This window comes from Selaginella moellendorffii, unplaced genomic scaffold, assembly GCF_000143415.4.
Source record: "Selaginella moellendorffii unplaced genomic scaffold, v1.0 SELMOscaffold_0, whole genome shotgun sequence".
Taxonomy (NCBI): Eukaryota; Viridiplantae; Streptophyta; class Lycopodiopsida; order Selaginellales; family Selaginellaceae; genus Selaginella; species Selaginella moellendorffii.
In genome coordinates this window covers 1858304-1886104 of record NW_003314261.1, presented here as the reverse complement: position 1 = coordinate 1886104, position 27801 = coordinate 1858304, and the positions used below count along the sequence as shown (strand labels likewise).

The 27801-nt window shown below is 44.9% G+C and overlaps 5 protein-coding genes and 1 pseudogene across 8 annotated transcripts; 3 read left to right on the top strand and 3 right to left on the bottom strand.

Annotated features, from left to right (window-relative positions):
- Nucleotides 1-12265: 12265 nt before the first annotated feature.
- On the bottom strand, nt 12266-14734 carry LOC9633593 (coronatine-insensitive protein homolog 1a). Its single transcript, XM_002960143.2, has 3 exons — nt 14089-14734; nt 13580-14036; nt 12266-13304 (listed from the first exon to the last, which is right to left on the bottom strand). The coding sequence occupies exons 1-3, from the start codon at nt 14565-14567 to the stop codon at nt 12534-12536; spliced, it is 1707 nt and encodes a 568-aa protein (XP_002960189.2). The 5' UTR covers nt 14568-14734; the 3' UTR covers nt 12266-12533.
- A 75-nt stretch (nt 14735-14809) lies between these two features.
- LOC9655795 (ATP-dependent RNA helicase DEAH13) lies at nt 14810-18848 on the top strand. Of its 2 annotated transcripts, XM_024668793.1 has the most exons (9): nt 14810-14979; nt 15029-15088; nt 15147-15196; nt 15254-15314; nt 15371-15844; nt 15904-16134; nt 16176-16289; nt 16345-17340; nt 17396-18848. In XM_024668793.1, exons 1-9 carry the CDS (start codon nt 14872-14874, stop codon nt 18797-18799), a joined length of 3498 nt encoding a protein of 1165 aa, XP_024524561.1. In that variant the 5' UTR covers nt 14810-14871; the 3' UTR covers nt 18800-18848. The 2 variants fall into 2 exon arrangements, with proteins under 2 accessions (XP_024524561.1, XP_024525072.1); XM_024669304.1 differs by lacking the exons at nt 14810-14979; nt 15029-15088 and having other exon boundaries at nt 15159-15196; nt 15254-15309.
- Nucleotides 18849-18929: 81 nt separating this feature from the next.
- Nucleotides 18930-21553, top strand: LOC9655794 (cytosolic 5'-nucleotidase 3). 2 transcript variants are annotated; one of them, XM_002960813.2, is made up of 11 exons: nt 18930-19033; nt 19090-19322; nt 19389-19542; nt 19594-19654; nt 19723-19855; nt 19910-20033; nt 20081-20234; nt 20285-20498; nt 20555-20615; nt 20685-20797; nt 20907-21553. In XM_002960813.2, the coding sequence occupies exons 2-10, from the start codon at nt 19132-19134 to the stop codon at nt 20736-20738; spliced, it is 1146 nt and encodes a 381-aa protein (XP_002960859.2). In that variant the 5' UTR covers nt 18930-19033; nt 19090-19131; the 3' UTR covers nt 20739-20797; nt 20907-21553. The 2 variants fall into 2 exon arrangements, with proteins under 2 accessions (XP_002960859.2, XP_024527088.1); XM_024671320.1 differs by having other exon boundaries at nt 18934-19033; nt 19192-19322.
- On the bottom strand, nt 20837-21478 carry LOC112344176. The gene has a single exon (XM_024668499.1). It carries the CDS (start codon nt 21476-21478, stop codon nt 20837-20839), a length of 642 nt encoding a protein of 213 aa, XP_024524267.1.
- A 50-nt stretch (nt 21554-21603) lies between the features above and the next one.
- Nucleotides 21604-22854, top strand: LOC112345344 (very-long-chain (3R)-3-hydroxyacyl-CoA dehydratase 2-like). Of its 2 annotated transcripts, none has more exons than XM_024672590.1 (10): nt 21604-21668; nt 21716-21783; nt 21852-21899; nt 21985-22046; nt 22109-22162; nt 22208-22275; nt 22334-22380; nt 22443-22540; nt 22611-22708; nt 22756-22854. In XM_024672590.1, the coding sequence occupies exons 1-10, from the start codon at nt 21619-21621 to the stop codon at nt 22760-22762; spliced, it is 600 nt and encodes a 199-aa protein (XP_024528358.1). In that variant the 5' UTR covers nt 21604-21618; the 3' UTR covers nt 22763-22854. The 2 variants fall into 2 exon arrangements, with proteins under 2 accessions (XP_024528358.1, XP_024527841.1); XM_024672073.1 differs by having other exon boundaries at nt 21958-22046.
- Nucleotides 22704-26012, bottom strand: LOC9633592 (annotated as a pseudogene).
- Between the last annotated feature and the right edge of the window lie 1789 nt (nt 26013-27801).

Here is a 27801-nt window from a genome sequence, read left to right as displayed (position 1 = left end):
AGTACGAGGTTCAGGACATCCTTGATTCCAAGATTTCACGATCTAAACTCTACTATCTAGTCGATTGGAAGGGTTATAGACCTGAGGAACGCACTTGGGAACCTACGGACAACCTGATTCATTCTCCTGACCTTGTTCAGGACTTCCACCGCCACTATCCTTCTCATCCCAATCCCCATTCTTTTTCTCCATCTCCCATCCCTTGCCGCTCATCTCATCCTCCTCTTCATTCACGTTCACGTCCTTGTTCCTCTCGTTCTTGAGGAGGGGGTGTTGTCAGGAATCCCCCAATTCTTGCCACATTCCTGACTCTCACCGGATTCCTGACCTGCAGACCACATTCCTGACTCTCGAAACACTTCTCTATTCCTAACTCTCGAGACACTTCCCTATTCCTGACTTTCGAGACACTTCCCTATTTCTGACTCTCTGATTTCCTGTACGATTCTTGAGTCTCGAACCAGATTCCTGATGATGATGTGGCGCCTCCTCGACCTCAGCTATATTTAGGCCGTCCTTGATCTAAGAGTGGTGGAGCTTCATCAACCTATAGTATATATAGGTTAGCTTTGTTCCATTTCTCCACAATCTGAATCAACACCAGTCTAAGGCTTTTTCTTTGTTTCCACTAGCTTTTCTTTTTGTCTTTTGCATTTTCCAATCTTGATCTTGTTGGGGGTCTTAACAGTTTGTGCTTTCTCCCTATGACAAGTTTTAGGTTAATGCCTCGCGTATCCAAAGTTGCTCAAAGGAGAAATATCAATCGAGCAAGGGATCAAGCTTATGTAGAAGTGGTACCCAAAGGAGCATGTTTTTCTTGTCCGCAGGCAAGTCTATCCCTTTGGACTCACCTAGTTTGCTTAGAGTTTTCACCTAGACAACAAGGGCAAAATAATCACGATGAGCAAAAAGGATCATATGTTGTTAAGGTGTTGTGTGCCATCATTGATGGGAGGATGGTTGCACAAAATGTTAGTATCAAAATAGCCCACCTGTTGGAAGCTATCTTACTGATATACAATAGAAGACTTAGAGGAAAAGAAAAAAAGGGGCAGATACTCTAAGAGTAATGCTTACATTTTTCTTGCCCCATTCTATAAACTTTACCAACAAATTACAAGGATTAATGAGTAGAGATTATTAGGCCAACAAGGAAAAAAAAATTCCACAATACGTTTGCACATAAAAACAAACAAATGCAAGAGGACAGAGCTTAGGGGTAACGCAGTAAGGCAGAGTGACTTAGGTAATTTGGAGGTAGCTAAGGAGCTTCTTTTTCTCTCTTGTTCTTTCCCTTTCACACCTATGCCTTCGCCAAGATGCACTGACACTCCAAGCTTAGCTTTGGAGCAATGTACGGCAGCTTGAACACTGCCTAGAGACACTCAAGAGCAAATGCCATTGCCGCCACCTATTGGATCGATAACAAAACTGCCTAGGCAAAATGACCATGTGGAGGAAATCTCATCTACTGATGAGGAACTTAATTATGGCCAAGTAAAGTTGTCTAGGGGGCTTGTGCTTTCTCCCTATGACAAATTTTAGCTTAATACTTTTGGATTATTTGCCTGTGTGGAGCTACTTGAAGGAAAAATATTGATTGAGCAAGGGATCGAGCTCATGCAAAAGTGGTACCCAAGGAGCATGTTTTTTTTTCGCAGTTGAGTCCATCCCTTTGAACTCACCCAGTTTACTCAGATTTTTTGCCTAGATAATGAGGGTAAAATAATCACGATAAACAAAAAAGATCATATACAAGATCAATACATCCTCCTAAACTATACATCTGGACAAGGAAGAAACTTCATCTATTTGAAGCCCAACTATCATACTAGGCTTAAGGTGTTGTGTGCCATCATCAACGAGAGGACAGTTACATAAAATGCTAATATCAAGATAGCCTACTTATTGAGAGCTATCAAGACTAAACAACAGGTAAATATAGCTTATTTCGCCTATAATGGATTTGTAGCCGAAATGAAAAATGTTGCCTTATAAATAGACAAGGGAAAACAAGTGAAAATGGGAGTCTTCATCTTTTTATAGCACATCTACGAACATTACATTGCTCAAGAGAATCCTACACCTCATATTTCCATTGAGCCACCACCTCCAGTATCTTCTCTAAGGGAGATAGCAAGGAATGTGGAGGAGAATCCCAATAATACAGATTCAAGCAAGGAAAATCCTCCCTTCAAAAAAAAATTCCACTAAATCTAAAAATCCAAGTTGCAAGACCTCCAAGGTTTATTCTACAGAAATCTAGTGGCTAAGTATGCCATAGAAAAGCTGGATGCAACAAATATAGTAATAAAATACCATGCCCAGATCAGGAATAGAGTTATAAATTGTCTATATCTATAGAGACAACTCTGATGCCAATACAAATCTCTCCGAGCATCAAAGAAGTGATGAGTATACAAATGGACAACACTAGGCAAACAATAAATGCCAAAGTTGTGGAAGAAATTCCAAAACATAGGCCACAAAGTTTGACACACGATGCACCTACAAATGTTGCAAAACCATTGGCTATAGATGTAGCCAATGAAGTGAGTTTAGGCCAAGAAGATCACAGCCAAGAAATTCAATGGGACAAAGAGGACAAAGCTACAAAAAAGGGTTTAAGTAAAAGGTGGAGTATAGGCTAAGTTTTCTTCAATCCACCTAGGCATTCGACAGCAACACACCCTCAGCCAACAAGTCTAGTGAGATGAAGTAACCACAACAAGAGCAAATGCCACAGCAACATTACAAGGTCAAGGCTAATTGCACCTTCGCACACAATTTGTGAGTTAGTTTAGTAAGTTAGCAGTCCAAAGCTTTATGGAGGAGCTCACTCAACACATCAAGGGAGGAGGCAAGCAGCCAATTGACAAGCCGATGCATCCAGTGGAAGACAAAGAAACAACAAAATACCATATATAGATCTTAAGCTACCTCAAGACAATCACCAAGAAAGTGGATAGAGTTATAGGCGAATAGAATCATCAATGCCATATAATCCAAGAAATCAAGAGCGCAATCCCTATTTTCACGTCTACTGATGTAGAGCGCATCAGCTGCCAAGACAAATGCATTGCACTACACAACCAAGAAAATCAGATTATATGTCAAGAACTCAACGATCTACGCCGAAGTGTTGAGTTTGTCACTATGAAGACAAAGCTTAGCAACTTAGAGCAGGATTTGGAGAATCCAACTGCTTGAGGACAAGCAATAGCTTTTTTTGTAAAGGAGTGATGAAATAGTAAATGCTTTATCTTGTATATCTTCCTAGGCAAAGCAAAAGAAATAAGTTTAGGCAAAATAGAGTTATATTTAAGTTTAAGCATTGAAAAAAGAAAGATTTGACCTAGGCAACGTTCATCATAGACAAGCATGAAGCAATTTAAAACCATTATGTAATATATAAGTAACACTTAGATGTGTTGAAAAATAACCCCCACTCACTATTGTATACATTTGCATTAAATTAACTATTTTTTCTCCCACTTATAACTGTTTGTGCAAACTAGAGTTAAGAGAGTAACATATGTTTATCTTTACTCACACCTTTGGGGTTCAAGGCTAAATTTTCTTCTATTCTCTTTTCATTCTTCTTCTCTTCTTCTCTTCTTTTACATTTTCATTTATGTTTGTTTGTGTCAAGAATCCCTCAATTCTTGCCACATTCCTAACTCTCACCGGATTTCTGATCTGCAGATCACATTCCTAACTCTCAAGACACTTCCCTATTCCTGACTCTTTGATTTCCTGTACGATTCCTGAGTCTCGAGCCACATTCCTGATGATGATGTGGCACCTCCTCGCCTCCTCAACTATATTTAGGCCGTCCTTGATCCAAGAGTGGTGGAGCTTCATCAACCTATAGTATATATAGGTTAGTCTTGTTCCATTTCTCCACAATCTGAATCAACGCCAATCTAAGGCCTCTTTTTTGTTTCCACTAGCTTTTCTCTTTGTCTTTTTGCATTTTCTAGTCTTGATCTTGTTGAAGGTCTTGACAGTTTGATTCAGATTGTGTTTTTTGTTTTTTACTTTAGCTCATTTTGATTGTTTGACTACCTTTGCCTTTTTTCCCCTTTTTCTTTCTTCTTGCCGATGGAGTCTCCAAGCCATCCTGATTTCTTTGCCAAAGTCCTTACAAAAATCCAGTCTGAGAATACCGAGCTGAAGGCAACCCTTCTTCGCATGTAGCAGGAGCTTGCTTCACTTTCGGCTCAAGGATCCAACAAAGTTCCTAAACCGAAGGTGAGTTTCCCGGTGAAAATTTCAGGCAAGCATTCAGAGCTTCACGGATTCCTGAACCAAATGGAGCTAATCTTTGCACTTCAACATCAGCGGCACCCCACTCCCGAGTCTCAAATTGGCGCGATTAGAATGTTGCTCGAAGGTGCAACTTTATCATGGTTTTCTCCTCTTTTGGAAAAGAGCATGAAAGGGGTCGTGGTTCCGGAGCTTATGGATCTTCAATTGTTCAAAGAGAAGCTCGAAGTATGTTTTGGCGAGACGGATCGGGTTCGGGCTGCTACCACAAAAATGAGGCGTCTTTCTCAGAGGTCTTCTCCTGCCTCGATCTACGCTACAGAGTTCAAACTCCTTGCCTTGGACACTCAGTGGGATGAGCGGGCCCTGATTGACCAATTTTGTTTTGGCCTCAACAACGGTGTCAAGGATTTGTTGCTCACCATGGAGGATCCCAAGGACCTGTCGGACGCCATCAACAAAGCTATTCAATGTGACAATCGTCTCTTTGAACGTTGTTAGGAAAGTCACCACGCTGCTGTTTTTCCATCCCAGACTCAGGAATCCCAGCTTGAGTCTTCGGGGCATACTCCTGAACCTACTGCTCCAGTCCTGATGGATATTTCTGGTACTCCTCGACTCATTAGAGGGAAGTTGAGTCCTGTTGAGAAGCAACATCGAATATCTCATAATCTTTGCCTCTACTGTGCTGATCCTAATCACAAAGCAGCTGTATGTCCCAAGAAGCCTCCCCGATTGCTCGAGTTCACTCTGCCTCAAAGTCCACCTCTGTTGCAGTTGGGAAACGACCCTGTCCAAACAGAGTAGGAGCTGTCTATTTGGACTTCCCGAATAAAAATCACTTTTCTTCTTTATCAAGCTCCTCACCACCTTTCATCAAAGCCAACACCAATTCCCGCAACTTCCGCGTCCCATGTCTCCTTTCTTTCACCAGACAATTAGGACTCAAGGCTCTGGTGCTACTGGACTCAGGTGCAACTTCCTGCTTCATGGACACGGACTTTGCTGCCCGACATCATGTTCCTCTTTCTCCTACCATACGGGATTTGAGGGTTGAAGGCATCGGCGGGCATTTTGTGTCTCCATCTTCTGGACTTAGGGAAACGTTGCCCGTTTGAGTACACATCGGGTCCACCGTCACCGATATTGCCTTCAACATCATCAATAGCAAGTCCTCCTCTGTGGTGCTCGGTCTTCCTTGGTTCCAACTACATCAGCCTCAGATCAGTTGGAAGGAATTACAGCTCCTCTCTCCCACATCACCATCTCCCACGGCTTCCCCTACTGTTCATCAAGTTTGAATCAGGAAAAGTTGCCTAAACTCAAATCAGGGTTCTGTTCCTGACTCTACGAAGTTTTCACCCTCTTCTTTTTCCTCTCTTCCATCTTACACTGGACAATATTCTCATCTCATCATTCCATTTAGTCGTATGCCTTCTCCTATCTCCACAATCACTATGAAAGAACTCATTCATGAAGAACCTCTTTTACTTTTTGCTTTGCATGTTTCTCTTGTCAGTCTTCCTGAGAAGTATCATGATTTTGGAGATGTGTTTGACAAGAAAAAAGCTAGTGTCTTGCCTGTTCATCGGCCTTATGACTGTCCCATTCATTTACAAGAAGGAGCGTCACCTCCGTGGGGGCCTATCTACGGGTTATCCCCGTCCGAGCTTCAGGCCCTCAAAAAGTACGTGCATGAGAACCTTGCCTCGGGGTACATTCAGCATTCACAATCCCCGGCTGGAGCACCTGTCTTCTTTGTCAAGAAGAAGGATGGGAGTTTGCGGCTAGTCATCGACTACCGAGGTTTGAACAAGGTGACTGTTCGGAACCGTTATCCACTGCCCCTAATCTCGGACCTGTTGGAATGCCTCGGCGGTGCCTACTTCTTCACCAAGATCAACCTCTGTAGAGCATACAACCTGATCTGGATCCGGCTTGGTGATGAATGGAAGACTGTGTTCCGAACCCGCTATGGCCACTTCGAGTACACTGTCAAGCCATTTGGCTTGACAAATGCTCCAGCAGTTTTCCAACACATGGCGAACGATGTCTTTCAAGAGTTTCTTGATCAGATGGTGATCGTCTACCTCGATGACATCCTCATCTACTCAAAAACTCAGGAGGAGCACGACAAACATGTATGCAAGGTGTTGGCAAAGCTGCGAGAACATGGCCTATACGCGAAGCTTAAGAAATATTCCTTCGATCAGCAGTCTGTGGAGTTCCTTGGGTACATTGTCACTCCTGAGGGTATCACAATGGATCCTGCAAAAGTCAAGACTATTCTTGAATGGGAGCCTCCACAATCAATGTCGGACGTTCAGGTTTTCCTTGGCTTCACCAACTTCTACCACAAATTAATTGATCACTACTTTGACATTGTCCTTCCTCTCACGCATCTCACTCGAAAGGATGTTCCCTTCTCTTGGTCTGCTGCTGCCCAGCAGGCCTTCGACACACTCAAGGCGGCCTTCAGTTCTACTCCCGTCTTGATCCACGCTGATCCCTCACAACCTTTCTTCATCGAGGCTGACGCCTCCAACTTTGCCATCGGTGTTGTGCTGTCTCAACTCAGAGCAGATCAAGAACTTCATCCGGTCGCTTTCCATTCTCAAAAATTCCAGCCTGCGGAGATCAATTACAAAATCCACAACAAGGAGCTCCTTGCCATCATGGATTTCCTTTGGAGAGTGGCACCATTTCTTGGAGGGGGCGGGCCATCAAACAACAGTTTGGACGGATCACAAAAATCTCAAGTACTTTGCCACTTCCTGAGTTTTGAGCCGTCGTCAAGCAAGGTGGGCACAATTCCTAAGTTAGTTTGACTTTGTTATCAAGTACAGACCTGGAAAGCTTCAAGGCCTTCCTAATGCTCTTTCAAGGCGCTCCTATCTCAGTCTCAGGCCTGGTAATCCTGCCTTCGATCAACAGGATCAAGTTATCCTCAGTCCTGATCGGCTTCAAGTTATGGCAATTTTCCTGGCCCCTCAAGACTCCTCCTTGATGGATGCAATCAGACATGATCTTCAATCTGATGATCTTGTGAGTGACATTTTCCCCCATCTTCAGGCTGGACACCCAGCGACTCCCAACTGCCGGCGATTTAACGAGTTTGAGTTCTTAGATGGCTTATTGTACCATGGGGAGCAGCTTTACATTTCTGAAGGTGATGCTCGAAGGTTGGTCCTGATGGCATGCCACGATAGCCCAATTACTGGTCACTTCGGCATTGCGAAAACCTACGAGCTTTGCACAGGACTTTTAGTGGCCTTACATGGACGACTACATCAAAACTTTTGTTACCTCCTGTGACACTTGCGCCCGGAATAAGGTACCTCACCACCTTCCTTCAAGTTTGCTTCGTTCCCTCCCGGTCCCTTCAGGTCCTTGGGAATCCATCTCCATGGATTTCTTGAGTGATCTTCCAAGTTCTGGAGGCTTTAACAACATTTTAGTCGTGGTGGATCGCTTCACAAAGATGGCTCACTTCCTGCCGTGTACCAAGGAGGACATGGCAAAACTGGTATTCAGGGAAATTTTTCAACTTCATGGGATTCCTACAGATGTGGTTTCGGATCGGGGACCTCAGTTTATCTCTCATTTCTGGCAACAGTTTTTGCAGTTGCTTGGAGTGAAGGCCAACCTCTCTTCAGTGTATCATCCTCAAACTGATGACAGTCCAAGCAAACGATTCAGACATTAGAACAATTCTTGATGTGCTTCATCAACTGAATAACTGGTTTGATATCCTTCCCCTTGCTGAGTTCTCCTATAACAACTCTGTTCATTCCTCTCTTCGAATTTCCCCCTTCTTTGTGAACTCTAGCCGAAATCCCCGATTCAATCTCTCACTTCCTTCTCCCTCCGAATCCTCTCATTCAAATCCCCGCTCTGAGGCATTTGTCTCCAACCTCCAGGAAATCCACAACTCCATCTCCTTCCATCTCCATCGTGCTCAGGAATCTCACAAAACATTTGCCAATATCCATCGTCAGGATTGTCCCCCTTACAATATCGGGGATAAAGTCTGGCTCCTCAAGAGAAATATCTCCACCACCAGGCCCTGTCCAAAACTCAATTTCAAATGCCTTGGTCCATTCCTTATCACTGCCATCATTAATCCTGTCACTTATCACCTTGCACTTCCTTCCTCATATCAAATTCATCCCGTTTTTCACTCCTCTCTCCTTGAGCCTTATATTCCTAGTCCTATTCCAAATCGGGTCATTCCTCCGCCTCCACTAGTGCAGCTCGAGGATGGGTCTGAGTACGAGGTTCAAGACATCCTTGATTCCAAGATTTCACGGTCTAAACTCTACTATCTGGTCGATTGGAAGGGTTATGGACCTGAGGACCGCACTTGGGAACCTGCGGACAACCTGATTCATTCTCTTGACCTTGTTCAGGACTTCCACCGCCACTATCCTTCTCGTCCCAATCCCCATTCTTTTTCTCCATCTCCCATCCCTTGCCGCTCATCTCATCCTCCTCTTCGTTCACATTCACGTCCTCGTTCCTCTCGTTCTTGAGGAGGGGGTGTTGTCAGGAATCCCCCAATTCTTGCCACATTCCTGACTCTCACCGGATTCCTGACCTGCAGACCACATTCCTGACTCTCGAAACACTTCCCTATTCCTGACTCTCGAGATACTTCCCTATTCCTGACTCTCTAATTTCCTGTACGATTCTTGAGTCTCGAGCCAGATTCCTGATGATGATGTGGCGCCTCCTCGACCTCAGCTATAATTAGGCCGTCCTCGATCTAAGAGTGGTGGAGCTTCATCAACCTATAGTATATATAGATTAGCCTTGTTCCATTTCTCCACAATCTGAATCAACACCAGTCTAAGGCTTTTTCTTTGTTTCCACTAGCTTTTCTCTTTGTCTTTTGCATTTTCTAGTCTTGATCTTGTTGGGGGTCTTGACAGTTTATCACTATTTTACAGGTAGCAAGAATGCAAGTATACACAAAAAAAAGCCTTACTCAATATATTAATCAAGTTCTAAGTATGTTTGGCTCCAAATATATCATGCATAACCTTAGAGACTTGATTTCTTTGTGGGACAAGATGGTTTTTCTATTGCTCCACTTCAAGTTTTTGGGTTTTATAATTTTTGTTAAAACAATTCTATATATCACAATGTTTACTATCTGTTAGTTATTCTTTCGTCTTTTGCTTGGGACTCATTTGTTTATCACTTTATACTCATTTCTCAAGTGTTTCCTCCCACTTTTGACTTTTCAAATTGAAACTTTTGGTCCAAATAGATTTATTATTCCCATTTGAGCCCATTAGTATCCTCCAATCTTTTTGAGCTAACTCATTGCCAAGTATATAGAATTCAATATACAAAATCTAATGCTATCTAAATTTTGATAGAATTAGTAGGGTAAAGGGTGGAAGGATTGTGTAGCTATCAATGCCATATCTAATATGCCTTCTATCCTATTGCTCATGTTTTGAGTTTAGCATACTTGTCACCTCATAGAATCACTAGATAACCTAGTGATAGTGATCCTTTTCTTTTGCTCTCCTAAGAGTTAAATTTGAATATATCTTTGCTTTTTTCATTCTCATTCTCCCAAAATTTCTTTCTCTTCACAAGGATTACCATTTCCAAAACTCAACTATATACCCCAACTATATTTTTATATCTTAGATGTGATATAAATCTTAAAAAGACTTCCTTGCAACTTGGTGGACTTGGCAAGCTTAGCTTATAAAGATTCCTCCTATTTGTCACAATCTTTTAATTTAAATAAAACAAGATATAGAAATTGATTAAGCATTTATCTATGTAAGCTTTTGAATTTAAACTTTTCGAGTGGTCACATAGCTTAGTATTATTCAAACCCAAAAATGCTTAACCCTAAGTATCCCAAGACTTTTAACCAGTTAGAAAAGAGGGTGCACTCTTATTCATAAGTTCTTTCCTTCTATATTTAAACCTTTATAGATCATCTTTTAAATAATTTCTTTTAATTATTTACAATTCACAATGCTTCCCTACAAGTTCACGCCCTCATAAACAAAAACTAAGAGCCACAACTCTCCCAAAGCTTTGCTTTTTTGACACCCTACCCCTTTGAAATTTAAATTTCTCGAGAGATCATCTAGCTCAGTATTATTCAAACCTAAGGACACTTAACCTTAAGTATCCCAAAACCCTTAACCAATTGGAAAACGAAGTGCACTCTTGTTTATAGGCCTTTTCCTTTATATTTAAACCTTTATAGAGTGTATTTCAAGTCATTTTCATACAACATGGTTTAATATATGGATTCCCATAAAAGAACTCTAGTTTGACACAAGGATTGGCAATAAAAGTAGAAAGAATTGCACCAAATACCATAAATGCCATTATCAATTAAGTTTAATACTATATAGCACACCAATTATTACTCCTAAGTCAAAGGGGGCTACTCTTCTGCTATAAAAATGAAAAAAAATAAGAAAAACAAAATAGAAGAAATAAAAAAAGCAACAAAAATAATAGAAATACAAAAGCTAGATTTAAACTAAAAGCATAAATGAAATACAAAACTATGCACATTCTAGCTTATATATAGGAGGTAGTTTGAGAAAAATTTGAAGTTGAGCTAACTGAAAATATAAGAAAAGCTCTTTTGTTTTTAGGTGTGCTTTTATACTTCAATATTTATTCCTCATATCTTAAGTTTTGTAAGATCGTCACATAAGGAGAGTAAACTATTCCACCACTTTAACTTCCATTAAATGGTCTCCTCATGAAAGTGGCATGATGGTGGCAACTTTAATTGATAGTATATAGATTTATAGTCATCTTTAAGTTTTAGCTCATTGTTATGAATAGTGCAATAGGTGGGATTTTTTGGTGAGTTAGAACAGTAAGTCTTAACAAATCTTAGAATTTTAAATGTTACTCTTTAGTTTCTAAGCTTAAATTTTTCATCCCCCTTTTAATTATGGATCTCACAAAAAATGTATGATCGCTTTCAGATCTTTGGAACAATAGGGGATAAATAAGGATAAAATAGTCAACTTTATTATCAAACAATTAAGTGAAAGAAATAATATATGCAATAAATTTAAAGCCAGATTTTCCTATGATAGTGCTTAGTAAAATGTATATGTATCTTTTACACCACATTTAGTTTGTAATACTCTTAAGAGGTCAATATTCGGTTTGGATTTGAGGAAGACGCATAGGTGGATGTGAAGACATCAACACTCTGTGCCATATGATACTATGGAGTGCATGGTAGTCCCTCTAGGAGATCTCATCTTATGCTTCAAAGCTCTTTGTTTTCTTTTTAGCTTTTTCATCCTCATTGCCAGTAGGAGGGAAACGAGCAGGCCTTATAATACAATGGTACGGTCTTTAGATGGAGGCATGACTTAAGAGGTGCTCTCAAGTAGCTGTTTGTTTCATCCAAATTTAGGATGTCAAGAGCGCATCATACAAGAACTTTCTCCTGACAATGCCTAAAACAACAATGTATCTTCAAAACTTACCTTCAAGTCTTTTCTAGTCATGAGATGGAAGAATTTGCTCTCAACTAGAGTCTAGCTAGTTCGCATCTGGTCTTATTATCAAGCTTTTGTTTCTGTCTTAAAAGCTTTTTTTCTTTTTTTTTTGTCTTCAACTGATAACAATGAAGTGATCCATGTCTGCCAACCAAAGCTCGATGTGCTGCAGGCTCCATTTGCAGCTTGTATACATTGAGATCATTATCTATTTGATCAGACATGAGAGTTGATGTTTTTCTAGATAATTGTGCAGGCTTATATGGTCTCTAGAGAAAGAGTTTTTGTTACAAGGTAAGCTTTTTTTTACTGTTGACAAAAGTGGGAGGAATGCAAGAATTTTCATAAATTAATAACAAACTAAACGTCTCTGCTTAAATCTCAAATTGAGAACTCAATTTTATTGTTATAAAGCCCAGGAAATGCTATGCATTCTCGAGCTATGGATTAATAAACTTTAGTATGGCCCCGTGTTGATATCTATCTGTCTTCCACTTCTGTCTTTATTGTTCCCTTGGATTGCAATTATTAAGAAAGGAACTATTTCATAGACTCTTGTCCCAGAAACCCAATCTGTCCTACATATATGACTAGAGGATTCTGACCATCTCTGGAGCTGCCGCAAGATTTCCGCCGCGAGCCGATTTCGGTTGCTGCAAATGCATCGTAGAGAAAAAAACATTACTTTTTGCAACTCGCGCTTCCATGTCGCAACGCTGGACTTCATCCTAGTTTGTCTTTGTTGAAGTAGTTTCAAATATGAAATTCCCCGCCAAATGCCCAGGCAATCTGGCTGAGAGGGATCACCTCCTCAGGGAAATCGCTGCGGTGCCCCACAGTGGATCGATACGCCACCACCTGTGATGGTGTGGTGTCGCTACTGGGTACGATGTACTCTACCACCCAGTCACCCATCTGGAGGAGATCATAGGGATTGGACTCGCGGTACTTTTGGATCCACAAGAAGCGCAGCGACGCGAGGAGGCGGACGCTGACCGCAATCCCCCTCTCAGTGAAGGGGCAATCGCGGAGCTCCAGCTTCTGCAAGCTCCGGCAGCCGGAAGCGAGATCAATGAGGCCCTGATCGGTGCTCCCCACGCAGCCCAGCAGCAGCCACGTCAAGTGCTCGCCCAGGCTTCCAATTGCGGCCAGGCCAGCGTCGGTGAGGCCGCCATTGCGGAGATAGATGGCGAGGCGGGTGATCTTGCGGCAGCCTTGGAGCAGTGCCCGGACGCCGGAGTCAAGCGGCAGCTCCGTGACGGGCAAGGTGGATTCCAGGAGGACGATTCGGAAGTCGAGCATGTGTGGGCAGTGCGTGCCGAAAGCTCGGAGGGCCGAGTTTGCGATGTCGGAGACGTAAATGGCTACGTGTTGGAGGTTGACGCAGCGCGAGGCGAGGGAAATGAGGCCATTGTAAGAGCAGAAGCCGTGCGCGTCCTCGAGATTCTCAATGCGGATGCGGCGGAGCTTTGGGCAGAGGCTGGCGAGCGTGGCGACGCCGGCATCGCCGATTATGTTCCGGACCTGCTCCACGGCGAACAAACACATCAAGCTCTGAGAAGATTCACTACGAACTTTTGGGAAACAACTTTGAGAAGGAAGAGAAGTTCAAGAACTAAGAACACATTCTCGGTAAAGAGAGACTTTTTTACGACAGGGACTGAGAACTTTGGAAAGTTAAAGAACCACGAACACAGGATAAGGAGATAAAACCAAAGCTCGGGGAGCCCAGTCAAACGTACTTACAAGAAAAACACAAAAATAAGGTACTTTTTTACGACAAGGAGAGGATTTTCTACCTTCAAGACTTCGAGATTTGGACAGCACTGGATCACTTGCATATGCTCCTCGGCGCTGAGAGTGGTGGACATGAGATCCAGCTCGCGAAAATTTGAGCACACGTGTGGATCCAGCGGGAACAAGAGGTCACCGGCGAAAGAAGTGAGGGTCTTGGGCAAGTTGACACTGATGTTGTTGCGAGCGAAGATCACGGCCAGTTCCTTGAGCGACTTGGCCGCGATGAAGATGTCCGCCGGGAGGTCCACCACGCCCGTGCTGATCTCGCCAAGTTTCAGGGATGTCAGCGACTTACAGTTCGCGATAATGTGCGCCAGGTCGGAGAGATTCGAAAGATCCAAGCCAGTGAGGAAGAAGTTGAGGACTTCCAGGGCGCTGTTGCTCACTGCCAGCTCGTGGAGCCACTGGCTTCCATCGTCCTCGATCACGCTCTCTTCCAGATAAAGAACTCGCAGGGATCTAGTGATAAAGGTAAAATAAAGAACACCGACAAGATAAGAGAAGAACTTACTTGCACTCTCGAGCCACGGCTTCCAATCCCGCGGTGGAGAACCCGGAGCACTTGTCCAGCCTGAGAACTTGGAGCGAGCAGCCGAAGCCCCGAGCGAGCAATCTCAAGGCCGTGTCCGAGACTTCCATGCGTCGAAAGTGGAGAGACGTTAGAGAGGCGAATGCTGTAGCGCTGCTGGGATGCCTTTGGCTGACGAGCTCTTGGATCCACGGCTCGCAGTAGGCACCCCAGTCCTTGACAACCATCCCAAACTCGGACACTCGAGGCTTGCCTTTGATTTTGAGAGCCTGGATGTTGCCGAACCTTCGGCTCAAGCTGGATGGCTCGATGGCGTAGGAGAAGCCAATGGTGATGCTCTTGCGAGTCCTGGCGTCTGCAAGGTACCAGCGCTTGCAAACCTCGGATAGCGCTCGCCGGTCCATGGGGTGATCGATGAACGAGAAGATGGAGTCGAGGAGCTCGTCGGACATCCATTCCATAGGACTCGGATTCGCAGCTACGAGAGAATGAAATCGCGAGTGAGGGAGCGAGTGATTGATCGAAGAGCGCAGTACCTATCTAGAACTGGAAAGAAGGACAGGCAAGAAAGAGAAACAAAGGTGTTCTAGTACCGTAAAGGCAACAGCTTCGAGTTCTTGCGAGATAAAGGCCATTTTCTTTTCTCCTTTTCTGTGGACCATTCGCTTCTTATTAGAGCTTAAACTTGGATCCAGACAAGAGAAAGAGGACAAAAATCGAATCTTTTCTCTATGGAGATTAGGGCTTTCGTAGTAGGGCATTGGGATGAAGAAGAAGCGCGGGAGGAGTGGCGATGGCGCTGGGGCCGGCGCCGACAGCAACGCCATCGAAATGCCTGCAAAGCGCAAGAAAAACAAGGAATCTGTGCTGCCGGTATGGGATCTCGATATCGTGGAGCTATCTAATTGGTGGGATTTCTTAGAGCAAGCCTGACGCGGGGAGGATCAGCAAGAGCATGCAGCGGAAGCTCAAGAAGCTCCAGGTTTGTATGGAAGAAATTCTACTTTTTGGCATCTCTTCACGAAGTTTGTGCTCCCTAGGAAGAGAAGGAGAAGAGAGAACTGCGAGAACAGGCATTCGAGACGTTGGAGTAAGTTATACCTCTACATTGACAATTTCTCGTAGCTTGATGGCTTTCGTTTTCTAGGAATTACAAGCTCTCGGACAATGTGCAAGCACTTATGTCCTCGTCGAGTGCGCTAGGCAAGGTTTACCTGTTTTGTTCTTGCTTTTCATTTTTTCTCAGCGTTATGACGTTCAATAGGCGGAGACAATGCGGGAGAAGCTTCGACGGGGAATGCAGCTGAGGGCCGCTGGATTGGACGTTCCTCCCGAGATTCCTCTGTTTCGAGAGAGGATTGTTTCCAAGGACGATTCAGTGGTTGAGCCGGGGCCGGCCGTTACAGCGAAAACGGAGAAAGTCCACAATAAGACCAAAAGAACCGACTTTTGCCAGTCCGTAATCCAGGACGGAGGAAATAGCCAAGCCATCAAGGAAAGTTGTGCCAACGCTGAAGGGACTGATATTTCCCTGTCACTCGCTGCAGTCGCATCAGCATCTGCGAGCAACACGCGAAAATTTGTTGTCAACGTCTGGAGATCCGAAGAGGTGGACAAGAGTAGACGTGAATTGCCCATTATCATGATGGAGCAAGAGGTTATGGAGGCAGTGCAGGAGAACGACGTTGTGATTATTTGTGGAGAGACTGGGTGCGGTAAAACAACTCAAGTACCTCAGGTATTTCACTATCTCTAGTTTTTTGTGTGAGTGGAGATTAATTGTGTTTCGTGTGTCAGTTTTTGTACGAAGCTGGTTATGGCTCTCCATTGTACAAGGATCGCTGTGGCATCATCGGGATCACACAGCCCAGGCGAATTGCGGTCCTGACAACAGCGAAGCGCGTGGCACACGAGCTCAACCTCCAACTAGGCAAAGAAGTTGGATTTCAAGTTAGGCATGACAGGAAAATTGGAGAGAAAAGCTCTATCAAGTTTATGACGGATGGTATTCTTCTCAGAGAAATCCAGGTAAAGCATGGCTTCTACGAAGCGACTCAAACATCTTTTAGTCAGATTTTTTGTTGACAAAGTACTCCGTGATTGTGCTGGACGAAGCACACGAAAGAAGTGTCAACACCGACATTCTCGTTGGAATGCTATCTAGAGTTCTACCTCTGCGAAATGTAAGTTTCTATATTCCCTAGATGCTGATTCTATTAATCTTTTAAAATTTTCTAGAGGCTGTATTTTCAAAACAAAAGGTCCGAGGCCGTCACCCCTCTGAAACTGATCATAATGAGTGCAACTCTTCGGGTTGAGGACTTCACGGCAAACCAAAAGATGTTTCGTCTTCCACCGCCGGTGATTCACGTAACAGCGAGACAGTTCCCCGTCACGGTTCATTCCAGTAGAAAGACGGAGCTTCAGGATTACGAAAGTGCAGCATATCGGAAAGTCTGTGCCATCCACAGGAAGCTCCCGCCGGGCGGGATATTAGTTTTTGTCACTGGCCGGCGTGAAGTGGAAGCTCTGTGCAAGAGGCTGAGACTGTCGTTTACACCTTCAAGCAAGCTAGAGTCTTCAGATGGGAAGCCAGTTGCTAAACGAGAGGATTCAGCGCTTTTGTCAGGGACTGAATGTGGAGCTTTGGACATGAGATCAGTGGCAGACGCTGTTGATGAAGAGGATGATGATTCTTCGGACTGGGAAGAAGATGTTGACGGATTTACAGGCGAAAATGATAGCAGCAGCAGTGGCGTGTCAGACGTCGAAGACACAGATAAAACGCCAGGTAATGAAACCAGCAACATGGATCACGTCAGAAAACCGGGTCCAGCGCTCGTCCTTCCGCTTTATGCTATGCTGCCAGCTGAGGCACAGCTACGAGTTTTTGCTGCCGTTCCAGAAGGGAAAAGGCTCATTGTTGTCGCCACAAATGTAGCCGAGACATCTATCACCATACCTGGCATACGTTACGTGGTCGACTGTGGTCGTGCAAAAGAGAGGAAGTTCGATGGCTCCAGCGGAGTGTCCAGGTTTGAAGTCGGCTGGATCAGCAAGGCGTCAGCGGACCAACGTGCTGGAAGAGCTGGTCGAACTGGTCCGGGACATTGTTATCAGCTCTATTCTAAGACGCACTACCACCACAACTTTCCGGACTTCGCTCCTCCAGAGATCAGTTTGGTTCCAATCGAGGGGGTAGTACTTGTGTTGAAGTGCATGGGCATCGACAAGGTATCATTTTCTTCGTTTTGCTGTTCCTCTCACTGAGGTTCTCGTTGTGTTCCAGGTAATGAACTTTCCTTTCCCCACGCCACCTGAGAAGGGAGCGTTGTTAGAGGCAGAAAAATGTCTGACAGCATTATCAGCTCTGGATCGAACGACGGGTTTGCCGACATCAATCGGAAAAGCAATGGCACTATATCCCATCAATCCTCGGCATGCACGGATGGTGATAGCGGCGCTACAGTCTGCCCGCGTTATGGGTGGCAAGTCCAGAAAGTCGGTGATAGCCGCTTGTGCAGTGGCAATCGCAGCTGCGCTAAGCGTGGAGAATCCGTTTTTCAGTCTCGAAGAGTCATCCAAAGACGAGAAAGACGCTGCTACAACGCCGAGCGGAGAAGCCGTGAAAGCAACAAAGAAACCCGAGCGTCACCGATTTAAAAACACCTCGAGCGACGCATTGACGATCATGAACGCGCTCCGGGCCTACGAAGAATCAAGCAACCAGGCCGAGTTTTGCACGGCCAGCCATCTCAATCAGAAGATCATGAAGGAGATGTCCAAGCTGAGGGGCCAGCTTTCGAGACTAGTTCGTCAACAGCTACTCGAGGATCTTTTGATTGGCTCCGGCCTGGAAGAAGGCTGGAAGCAGCTAAGCCGGAAGAAACTCAGCACCAACGAAGAGAAGGCGCTCATCTATGCACTCTGCGCGGGGTGGCCGGACAGAGTTGCAAGAAGAGTAACTCGTCGCGACAGGCTCGACACGGCCAAGTCACGCAAGAGAGGAATTCGTTACCAGGCCTCGTCGCTCCACGGACAAGAGGATGGGGGAGACGAAGAGGGAGATGGACGCAGCATCGTCTACCTCGGCCCGTCCTCGTCAACGTTTAGCTTCGCGTCGGACTTCGTCGTCTACAAGGAGATCGTGGAGACTTCCAGGCCTTACATGGCGTGCGTCTCGTCCATCGACGCACACGCTCTGGTGACCGAGGCCAGCTTCTTCTGCTCCTTCTCCAGGCCGCTCGACGATCCTCCGCCGTGGTATGACCGAGAAGCCGACCAAGTCAAGTGCTGGGTGTCCGCGACTTTTGGCCCCCACAACTGGCAGCTACCATTGCACGCCATGGAACTCCCGGCGGGGAGGAAGACGGTGGCGGTGTTTGCGTCGGCGTTGCTGGAGGGCCGAGTGCTGGCGAGCTTGGCTCCTCTGCGACAATATCTCGCTGCCGATCCGGCGATGCTGCTCAAGCCGGAGGCGATGGCGCACAAGAGGGTGGCGGAGCTGGTTTACAAGCTGGAGGAAGGATGGAAAACGGTGGTGGATAGCAGGAGAAAGCTTGCCGAGGCCTGGGACGATGGGGAGTTTTTGGTGGAAGAGATCGCGGCGTGGATCCAACGCAAGCACCAAGGGCTGCTCAGGACGCTCCGAGAGGCTGTCAAGTCCGAGCTAGATCTTCGAGGGACAGTTTAAGCTTAACTTATAAACAAACTAAAACGTTTAGCATAAAGTTCACATTAAATCATTGGATATACTGTAAGAGATTCGAGCCCACTGTCCACTTATTTTTAGGGCAATTCTTCCCAAAGTGATGAAACAAAAAATGGAGCCAACCGTGCATTGTGTCCGTTAAGGGTTTTCTCCAGCCCCCGAGTTCTAGGGTTTTTCCGAGCGAGGGCGATCGATCGCGGCCGCGACGCATTCCAGGTTTGATTTGCATTCCTTCTCTGTCGCTGCTGATCCCGAGAGAGCATGGGAATCAGTTGCGCGGCGGCGTGACAAGACGAGCGCCGGCGGCGGCTTGAATGAACCCGGCATGGGTTCAGAACCGCTCGCCTATTTCTCATCATCTCACTCCCTCTCAGCTGTGCGCGAAGAATTCCTGGGCTCCACTCATGACTCACACCCGCGCAGCACTGTGCAAGGCGTTGTCGTCCATGACGATTAGTTCCGGCAAGAGGAGCTTGCAAGAACAAGTTGTAGCTCCTGGATCGAGGTGCGATGATTTCTTCCTGTTATGGGAAGATTAAAGTTTTGTTCTTTCCATCGTTGTTTGATACAGGTCTACTGCCACTGCCGCTTCTCAAATGGATAGTAGCGAAACAAAGCTGGGAGCTACTGTTGCTTCGCGAGTCCCACAGATTGTCATTGGGAACCCCGAAGAGCTGGAGAGGAAAAAGCGTGCTATTAAAGCTGCTGGATTGTCTTCCTTGCAGGTCTGACTTGTAGAACATTATTATTCTATAAATTATTTCCTTGTCTACCAGGTCATTGCAGACTTCGACATGACCTTGACAAAATACATGGTCAATGGTACAAGAGGCCAAAGTAAGTGTTTTTTCCCCTTACTTTCGACCCCTTTTGCTTAGTTTTTTTTATTTACAAAATAAAAACAGGTACTCACGCGCTCTTGAACCAAGGAAACGCTGAATATGATTTAAAGCGTCAGCAGCTATTCGATCACTATTATCCTCTCGAGACATGTCCAACAATTCCTGTTGAACAGAAGACCAAACTTATGGAAGAGTGGTAAGTACTTGCGACGCAGTAGTATTGTTTATCTGATAGATATTCCCGTTTCAGGTGGGGAAAGACGCATAACCTTCTTGTAGAAGGCGGTCTTACCTTCAAAGCTATTCAAACCTCGGTGGCTAATGCTGTTATTGGTTTCCGGAGTGGCGTTGTCGAACTTCTTGAGATTTTAGAGGTAAAATCTTTCTATAGTTTTGTTGCCACTTACATTAGATACCTTAGGCCAAGAGCGTCCCCGTTTTGATATTTTCTGCTGGTTTAGCTGATATCATCGAAGAGGTTATGCGGCAAAAGCTTCATCGTTCTTTCAAAAACATCCGTGTCGTATCAAATCGCATGAACTTTGATGGTGATGGCAATCTCCTGGGTTTCAAAGGTAGCGAGCTAGCTATCTACATTCGTACTGAAGTGCTTTGCGATCAACAGGGAAGCTGATACACGTTCTGAACAAGAACGAGCATTCCCTAGAGATGGCTGCTCCACTACATGACGATCAGGGCCACGAAGTCGTCAACAATGCCAAGAACGGGTACTCTCTTGTGCGAGACCGCAGGAACGTGATACTTCTGGGCGATCACATTGGAGACCTCGGAATGTCGGATGGAGTTGACTATGACAACCGTATTACCATAGGATTCCTGTAAGTATTTCATCTATCTCACGGTGAAGGACGAAAACGTTTTCGTTCTTTTGCAGCAACGAGAACATAAACAGTTGGCTAAGCACCTACACAACCGCGTTTGATATCGTTGTTCTGGTAAGAACACTCTCTCTAAGTCTAGGCAAAACTTCGTGTTCTTCTGCTAACTCTTTTGGCGCCCCGCAGAACGACGGAGCGATGACGAGCGTCGTAGATCTCATTCAAGAACTGTCCCGGTAGCCGACGTTACAGCGTCACAACCGGTTGAAGCATCCGTCGTAAAACTTCCCAGAATCCAGGTACCTAAGCAAACCTTGAATAAATCTTTCTCTCTCCTCTTAGATTGCAACTTTAGCACGCTTGGTTCTCGTTCGTGGCGGCTTACCGAGCGTCCACTTCTTGTTGCAGGGCACGCACTTATACCTTATCTGGTCCTTGCGATAGTTATTGAAGTCGTAGAACCTCGTGCGCCAAAACTCGTCACACCTCGGGCACAAAGCGTGATCCGGCAGAGTCTCTCGGATTCTCCTGAGCTCCTCCCGTTCCTCGGGAGAGATCTTGGAGGTGGCGTTCTTCCTCGCCTCGGCTTTGGGCTCGTCAACTCTTTTGGAGGCGGGCCTGGAAATCCTCTTGGGCTTCTCGGCTTTGGTCTTCCTCGGCGCGGCAACACTTTTGGAGGTGGGCCTGGATTTTCTCTTGGGCTTGGGCTTCGTGGGCTTTTCTTCCTCTTCGTCGTCCTGTTCCAGATCCATACAGGCGAATCTAAGAGGCCGCCTGGTAGCTCTCTTGGAGATTACTGGCTTGGGCTCCTCGAGCGCCTGGGGATCCCAGGGAGGGCAGCTCAAACCCGCCCATGGATCACCATCATCGACTTGCAGCCTAGTAAACTTGCCTTGATCTTCGTTGAGATCGTCCAGCGCGAGATCATTCATCGCGAGATCATCCACCATGAAATCGCAAGAGAACACATCCATACTCATGCCGCAAACGAGCAACCCCAACAGTATATTCTCTTTCAGGGTGGCGTAGGGTTAAAGAAACACTTAAACCTCGTACATCGAATATTCTAAGAGTCTAATTAGGGTAAACACTTATAGACGTTATTTTAGGGTTCTTGGCCATGGCGAGAGGCTACCTGGTCGCGTACAATGTAGCGCAGGCGGGAGGCTGGTGAGCGCAGCGCTGTGTTTTCCTTGCTAAATTTCATGGGATTCTAGGGCTTTGCTACTCGCGCGGCTGCTCTTGGCGCCAGGAAAGGTGAAAACGGGAGAAATTCGCCTCGCATGTAAAACTTTCTGTCGAAATTTCGGCTCTCGATTCCATTTCTCAATGCCTACGTTTCTGGCTGTGAAGATTTCCTCCAGTTCTTCGCGTTGTTAGAAGTGATACATTCTTTGCTCGGTGAGAAATTTGTTTTTTCCCCGTTAAATACTCGAAAATCTTCTTGTAACTTTTACAGGCCTTGTTCGGAGTGGAACTCTCACAGCGTTGCTGCAATGGGGTGGGAGATTTCACGTCATCGCTGCAGTCGTGGCTCCAATCGAAGAAGTAAATGAATTCTGTCTGATCGTAGAGAAACGAACGCTTTAATCTCTTTCCTTTCGTGTCAGATCCAAAACAGCCCCTGCCTCGTCACATTGCTTGGAGCTTGGTCGCTTTCGGAGGTTCGCACTTTCTCTCTTCACTAGTCCTGCAAAAATCCCTTTCAGGTGATACGATATCCACAATACGTGGCTAGCATTCTTGGAACGTGTCCACCATGGCTAACTTGGGCGAGGCAAGAAAAGCTTCACTCACTAACTGGCGAAACTCTATAAAAACTTTTTCTCTTACAGATATTCTGGTTTCATTGTGCTCTATCCAATTGGGTTCTTCTCTGAAAGTAAGTTCGGAAACCAGCCTATCCCACTTTTTCGTTTCTTTTATTCTTGATTTTGTTTGCAGTGCATTTGATGTATTCTGCCTTGCCCTTCATCCGCAAGGAAAACATGTACTCAAGTTTCTTCAGATGGGCTCCATTCGGCTATCACGGCTTTATAATGGCAAGAGCCAGCAATTCCAGTTTTCAGTTATTTTATCTTTGTTTCTTTGTGTTCTTCGCTTTTATCACAGGCTTTGCTAGTCATATATCCCGGCTTTGCGTTGTTCCTCTACGCACACATGCTTTCACAGCGACGGGCAAAGCTACGACTTACACCAGAAAGAAAAAGGTAGAAAACAACTAAAACTTTTTCAATACTGACCAATTGTTTCACAGAGAATAGCGACTTTTTACAGAGCCAATCCAATCGATCCAGCGGCTTTAAAAAATGTAATACATGGGATTCGGCAGCTTGAAGGTTCTGTTTCCAGCGGCGGGACCAATCAAGTCACTCCACTGGTCGCCAATACTGGCACGTATACGGTATCCCTTTCTCTCGAGGTGCATCCTTCTACTCGACTTATAATTTACTGCTGTGGTTCCAACTTCGTTCTGGAATCTAGACGTAAAGAGAAGCAAACCAAAATACCAAACAGATCGTGAGAGTCAAGCGCAAAACGAGAAAGCTTACCTTAGATTCAAAGACATCCAGTCGGAGAAGCCGGCTTTGAAGAGATTCTCCGCGGTCTTGTTTCGTTGCTGCTCGGGCCTCCCGGTAATGAAGATCATGGACCAGTTCGCGTCCACCATCTGGCGATACAGAGAAAGCATCGATCTTAGAGGCGGGGCTCTGGCCTGTTCCACCCATTCGTTCCACGCGGTCACGTTATATTGCTCTACACTGCCATGAAGAAGCTTTGGATCAAGAGAGAGGATCGAACGAAGAATGGTTTTTTTACCCGAATTGATGCTCGGTGTAGTATGGAACGTTGGAGAGCACAGTGTCATCGATGTCCAGGACAATGGCGTCCAAACCATCGCCACCAGGAGCGATGGCCTCCAAGTAGCTCCTGGCAGCGCCCACGGCCGCTTCGACATCCAGGAGGTACTGCCCATTGACCATGTAATTCCCGACGTAGCTGGAGCACTCCCTGGGGAGGAGCCAGCCCTGGAGGTTATTCATCTCCGCGTTGAGCCGGAAGCTCTCGCAGGGATTCCCACGGGCTTCTTCCTGACGACAAGGAGGAGCCCGGATCATCTCGCCCCATGATCCGTGGAGTAGCATCGGCTGGCTCTGGCACGACCCCAGCATCACCGAGAGCGTGACGACGAGCGTGAAGAGGAGGATGCCGATGGTGGCCACCGAGGAGAGGAGGATTGTGACGGCGAGCGAGGAGAGATAGATGCCCGCGTCGTCGATCTGGACGTATCTGTTGCCAAATTCTGGAAAAAAAAAAGAGAGGTGAGATTACCGCGCTCCAGGAGCTCCTGGATGGGATCTTTATTGGGATTTTGGCCAAATACCTGATCCTCGCCGGCTGAGCAGCGATTGCGTCGACTCGGATGCTTCCAATCGCTGGCCGTATGACGACATTGGAGGGCCAGAATCAGCGTCATTCATAAATCCAGAGCTGAAATTGCTTGTGGGAGAGAATGCGGCTCGACAGAGATCGATCGAGCGCGCCGAGAATTCTCTTCCTCCACGCTTGCCTAGAACCCTAGCTCCTTTGAGTTGATGGCTTATCTTTTCACGAAAATCGCCGTGGAGTGATCGCAACCGTTGAATTCTAAGACTTTTAACGGGTATCCAACGCTTAATTTTAAAAAATCCATTCACAGGAGAGGAATTTAGGGTTCTTGGGCAGGGGGAATCAATCACTGTGAGGAATCGCATTGCGATGGCGCCCATCCAATCTTGCTGCTCCCGATATCGTACATCACGCGGAAGTTTTGCTGCATCATATTTCCATAGATCCCGATGTCCATGTTGGAGCTCACCATCGCCAGGCACACAATCGTCCCGGCATCGTTGGCGGCGATGAAGTAGTTCTCCACGGGCAGCTGGTGATCCGCGCCCTCGAAGTGGAACACCATCGCCGGGATCTTCTTCTTGTAGCTCGCCTTGGATCCCGAGACATCGTAGCACAGGTCAAGCCCCGCGGAGGATCCATCGATCTCAGGGAAGGAAACCTTGGATCGCAGCGCCCGGAGCACGATCTGGTAAGGCGCATCTGGCAGGAGCGTCAGGGTCGTCCCGGAATCGAAGATCATCCCGCCGCTTCCATCGGGTTTGATGTCGAAGGATCCCGCTGGGATTCGCAGCGCCCGCCCAGCGATGCTGATGTCCTTGAGCTTGACGTAGTAGAAGCTCTCCATGGCCGGGTTGTGGATCATAGGAGTGAAAGCGTAGTGGAGTTTCTTCCCGGAGGAGTGGGAGGAGCTTTCATCGCCGAAGAACATTGGGCTGGTTTTGCTGGGGGCGTCTCGCCATGGAACCAAGCAGTAGGAGAATTTGTGGCCGAAGAGATCGCCCAGCTGGGAGACGAACGAGAGATTGCCCCGGCCAAGACCCACGAGGCCAGAGGCGTCATTGAAGCTCCCGCGATTGAGATGGCCGCAGCCGAAGGCGATGTTCTTGGCGGCCAGCTTCTCTCCCTGGGTGCTCGTCAAGGTGACGGTCTCGGACGACAGCGTTCCTCGGGTTCCAGAGCCATCGCCATAGCCGTACGAGTAGTCGCAGTTCGGGGAGCACGACTTCCTCGGCAAGGAATCGCAGAGGGTGTCTCCGCAGGACATGGTGGTGTAGGATGACGAGCCTTCCGGATCGAAGATTGGATCCTTCTGGTTGAAGCACGCCTGGCACGGCTTGCACTGGATCCATATCAGATCGCTGCCGGTGTCCGCGATCACGGAGAACACCTTGGCTGGAGTGCCCAGGGAGATCGTCGTGACGTAGTCACCACCGCCGGAGGCGACGGGGCTCTCGTAGTCGGTGCTCACGGACGGCGGGTATGGAACCTCGCTGGTGATGAGAGACGAGGCGGCGAGCTTGCTCCTCAGCGCCTGGACCATCCGGTTTGCCCGAAAGGTGGTCTTCTTCGCCATGCACGACAGCTTGTGGAGAAGCGGATCCCCCAAACCTGAGCCCGCGAGATCGTTGCACGAGACGTTGCGCATTGTGAGGTCCATTCTCAAGACCGGGGAGGGCGAGACGAAGCTGGACAGGAGGCTGACTAGGAGAAATGCTAGACGAAAGAACGCTGGAGCCATGGAGGATGATTGATCTATAGAGACAGTGGTCAGAGGATCGATTACTTGTTCTTGGCAAGGACGAGGACGAAGTGGAGCGAGTGAAAGAGGAAGCAGGCGAGCATCAAAGGGACCATCTTTTGGTAAGAACTTGATGCTCAGTTTTATTTTATAGCAGCGGAGGAGGATTGCTTGGCTTGTGGATAAGAGTTGCGTGGAAGGAATGCTCCTCAGGAAGGGGTGTTGTTGGAAGAATAGGTCGCAAAATATAGGAGAAGCAAAGGACGTAAGGCAACTGAAAATCCCGGGAAGCAAGCAATCTATTTGGTTATATTTCAACATGGTTAAAATGTTTCAAATTTAACTTTTAAGAATAGTATCAAACACATGATGCATTGCAAAATACAAAACTGCCTTGAAAAAACAGATTCAGAAATTTTATTTTCTAACGAAACTTTAGTTAACGGTTTAGTGCTTAATGTTGTTTGATATATAAAATACAAAAATAAATTACAATTATTTTTCATTACTAAATTTGCATTTTCATGACAATGTTTATATTTACAATATGTATTTGAATGCCAAACAACACTTTTATCATAAGAATATAAAACTAAATTTCCATCTTCTTGTAGTCTTAAAATGCATTTGAAGCCTTTATTTGATAATTTTGTTGACCAAAAAAATTTTATTTAGTGAATAAACTATTAAATTACAATAAATATCTAGATATAAATGTGCCTTTTTATTTAAGGAGATTAAAGATTGTGATTGAAATACATATTGATGGGGCATATTAGTATAACCACTTATTAAGGCATATGTAAAAATGTCACATCCAATATTTATATTTATATATGTTTTTATATCTATATTTTGATTAACATTTTGACAATTATAGTTTCTAACAAAATAGTAAACAATAAAATGATTTGTTTTATTAATTATATATGAAGCAGCTGAATTTAATATATGACAAGCAGAACCTCCTAAAATTTCATATAATGAACTTCTCATAATAAGTCCTCCATTTGAATTACCATCATTGTCTACATGACAAATTTGAAAAACTGTATTTAAAGCATAAATACCAAATGAGATAATATCAGAAATATCTTTTGACCAAAAGGAATTATATTGTCTGGTATTTTACTAATTTCTTTTTAAATATTAATTATAATATTTTTTGCTACTTCTTTAGTTAAAGCATTAAGCTGGCCTATTTCATATTCAATATCTTCAGAAAAAATGCATGTAAATGTTAAAAATATCAAAGTAGGTAATACAAACCTTGCAATCATTATGTTTTATCACTTTTAGCCCCTATAATATGAAAAATATAAAGGAATTAACTTAATATCGTTCTCTCTCTATTATATATTATATGTATATTTAACATATTTATATTTAAATAAATACTTAAAATAATTATTTAATTCTGAGTTTCAAGAATAGTAAATCTTCTTCCTATAGATAATAATAATATGTATATATGTGAGGACAAGTGTAAGATAGCAATGCTACTGCAAATATGACTTCCATTTGTAAGCTTTCTAAAATACATCCTATGCTCTCTTTTATTTACAAAGTCACTATGTGGTGTTGCACACTGACTGGAGCAAGGTAGACAGAATCATGTAACGTAAAGTTTAATGATCAAAGCTTTCAAGATTTGTTCCATCTTTAATGAAGACTTATCAAAGTATAGAAAGCTAAATAATAAACTATTTCATGCATTAAAATTATATTGTAAAATCATAAATTTTACAAGTCTTTGGTATAATTATATCATAATCCTAGATTTTATACCATTACCATATGTTAGTGTTCTTCATCACATTTTTATCCTTCTTGTATATCTTACTCTAATGTCAATCTCCCAATGTGTTGTTATCTATCTTTTGAGGGAGGGAGGTGATTATAAAATTATTCTTATTCTACTATAATTATAACATCAATTAGAGAAACATTAAACTAAACTATAGTACATCCTTTAATATCACTTTTTAAATCCCTACCAAATCCTTCTTCAATCACAATAGTGATCACTAACACTGCCATTGGGTTAAAATCTAAAGGTCTATCCACTAAATCCTACTAACTTTTAAGACTTCTTCATCATGCAGCCACATCTTAATCAAGAGAACAACTTTTTTTTTCCATAATCAAGGATTTTGGAATAAGATTTTGAAT

What these genes read in the sequence shown, in the direction of transcription:
- LOC9633593 (XM_002960143.2), bottom strand. Translation starts at nt 14,567, where the DNA reads ATGGAATGGATGTCCGACGAGCTCCTCGACTCCATCTTCTCGTTCATC. An exon ending in GCCGTGGCTCGAGAGTGCAA is followed by an intron (nt 14,037 to 14,088) that starts GTAAGTTCTTCT and finishes CTTTATCACTAG; the next exon opens with ATCCCTGCGAGTTCTTTATC. An exon ending in CAAATCTCGAAGTCTTGAAG is followed by an intron (nt 13,305 to 13,579) that starts GTAGAAAATCCT and finishes GCCGTGGAGCAG; the next exon opens with GTCCGGAACATAATCGGCGA.
- LOC9655794 (XM_002960813.2), top strand. Translation starts at nt 19,132, where the DNA reads ATGAACCCGGCATGGGTTCAGAACCGCTCGCCTATTTCTCATCATCTC. An exon ending in ACCAAACTTATGGAAGAGTG is followed by an intron (nt 19,856 to 19,909) that starts GTAAGTACTTGC and finishes TTCCCGTTTCAG; the next exon opens with GTGGGGAAAGACGCATAACC. An exon ending in CGTATTACCATAGGATTCCT is followed by an intron (nt 20,499 to 20,554) that starts GTAAGTATTTCA and finishes GTTCTTTTGCAG; the next exon opens with CAACGAGAACATAAACAGTT.
- LOC112344176 (XM_024668499.1), bottom strand. Translation starts at nt 21,478, where the DNA reads ATGAGTATGGATGTGTTCTCTTGCGATTTCATGGTGGATGATCTCGCG.
- LOC9655795 (XM_024668793.1), top strand. Translation starts at nt 14,872, where the DNA reads ATGAAGAAGAAGCGCGGGAGGAGTGGCGATGGCGCTGGGGCCGGCGCC. An exon ending in TTCTTCTCAGAGAAATCCAG is followed by an intron (nt 16,135 to 16,175) that starts GTAAAGCATGGC and finishes AACATCTTTTAG; the next exon opens with TCAGATTTTTTGTTGACAAA. An exon ending in GAGTTCTACCTCTGCGAAAT is followed by an intron (nt 16,290 to 16,344) that starts GTAAGTTTCTAT and finishes AAAATTTTCTAG; the next exon opens with AGGCTGTATTTTCAAAACAA.
- LOC112345344 (XM_024672073.1), top strand. Translation starts at nt 21,619, where the DNA reads ATGGCGAGAGGCTACCTGGTCGCGTACAATGTAGCGCAGGCGGGAGGC. An exon ending in GTAGCGCAGGCGGGAGGCTG is followed by an intron (nt 21,669 to 21,715) that starts GTGAGCGCAGCG and finishes ATGGGATTCTAG; the next exon opens with GGCTTTGCTACTCGCGCGGC. An exon ending in GCTATCACGGCTTTATAATG is followed by an intron (nt 22,541 to 22,610) that starts GCAAGAGCCAGC and finishes CTTTTATCACAG; the next exon opens with GCTTTGCTAGTCATATATCC.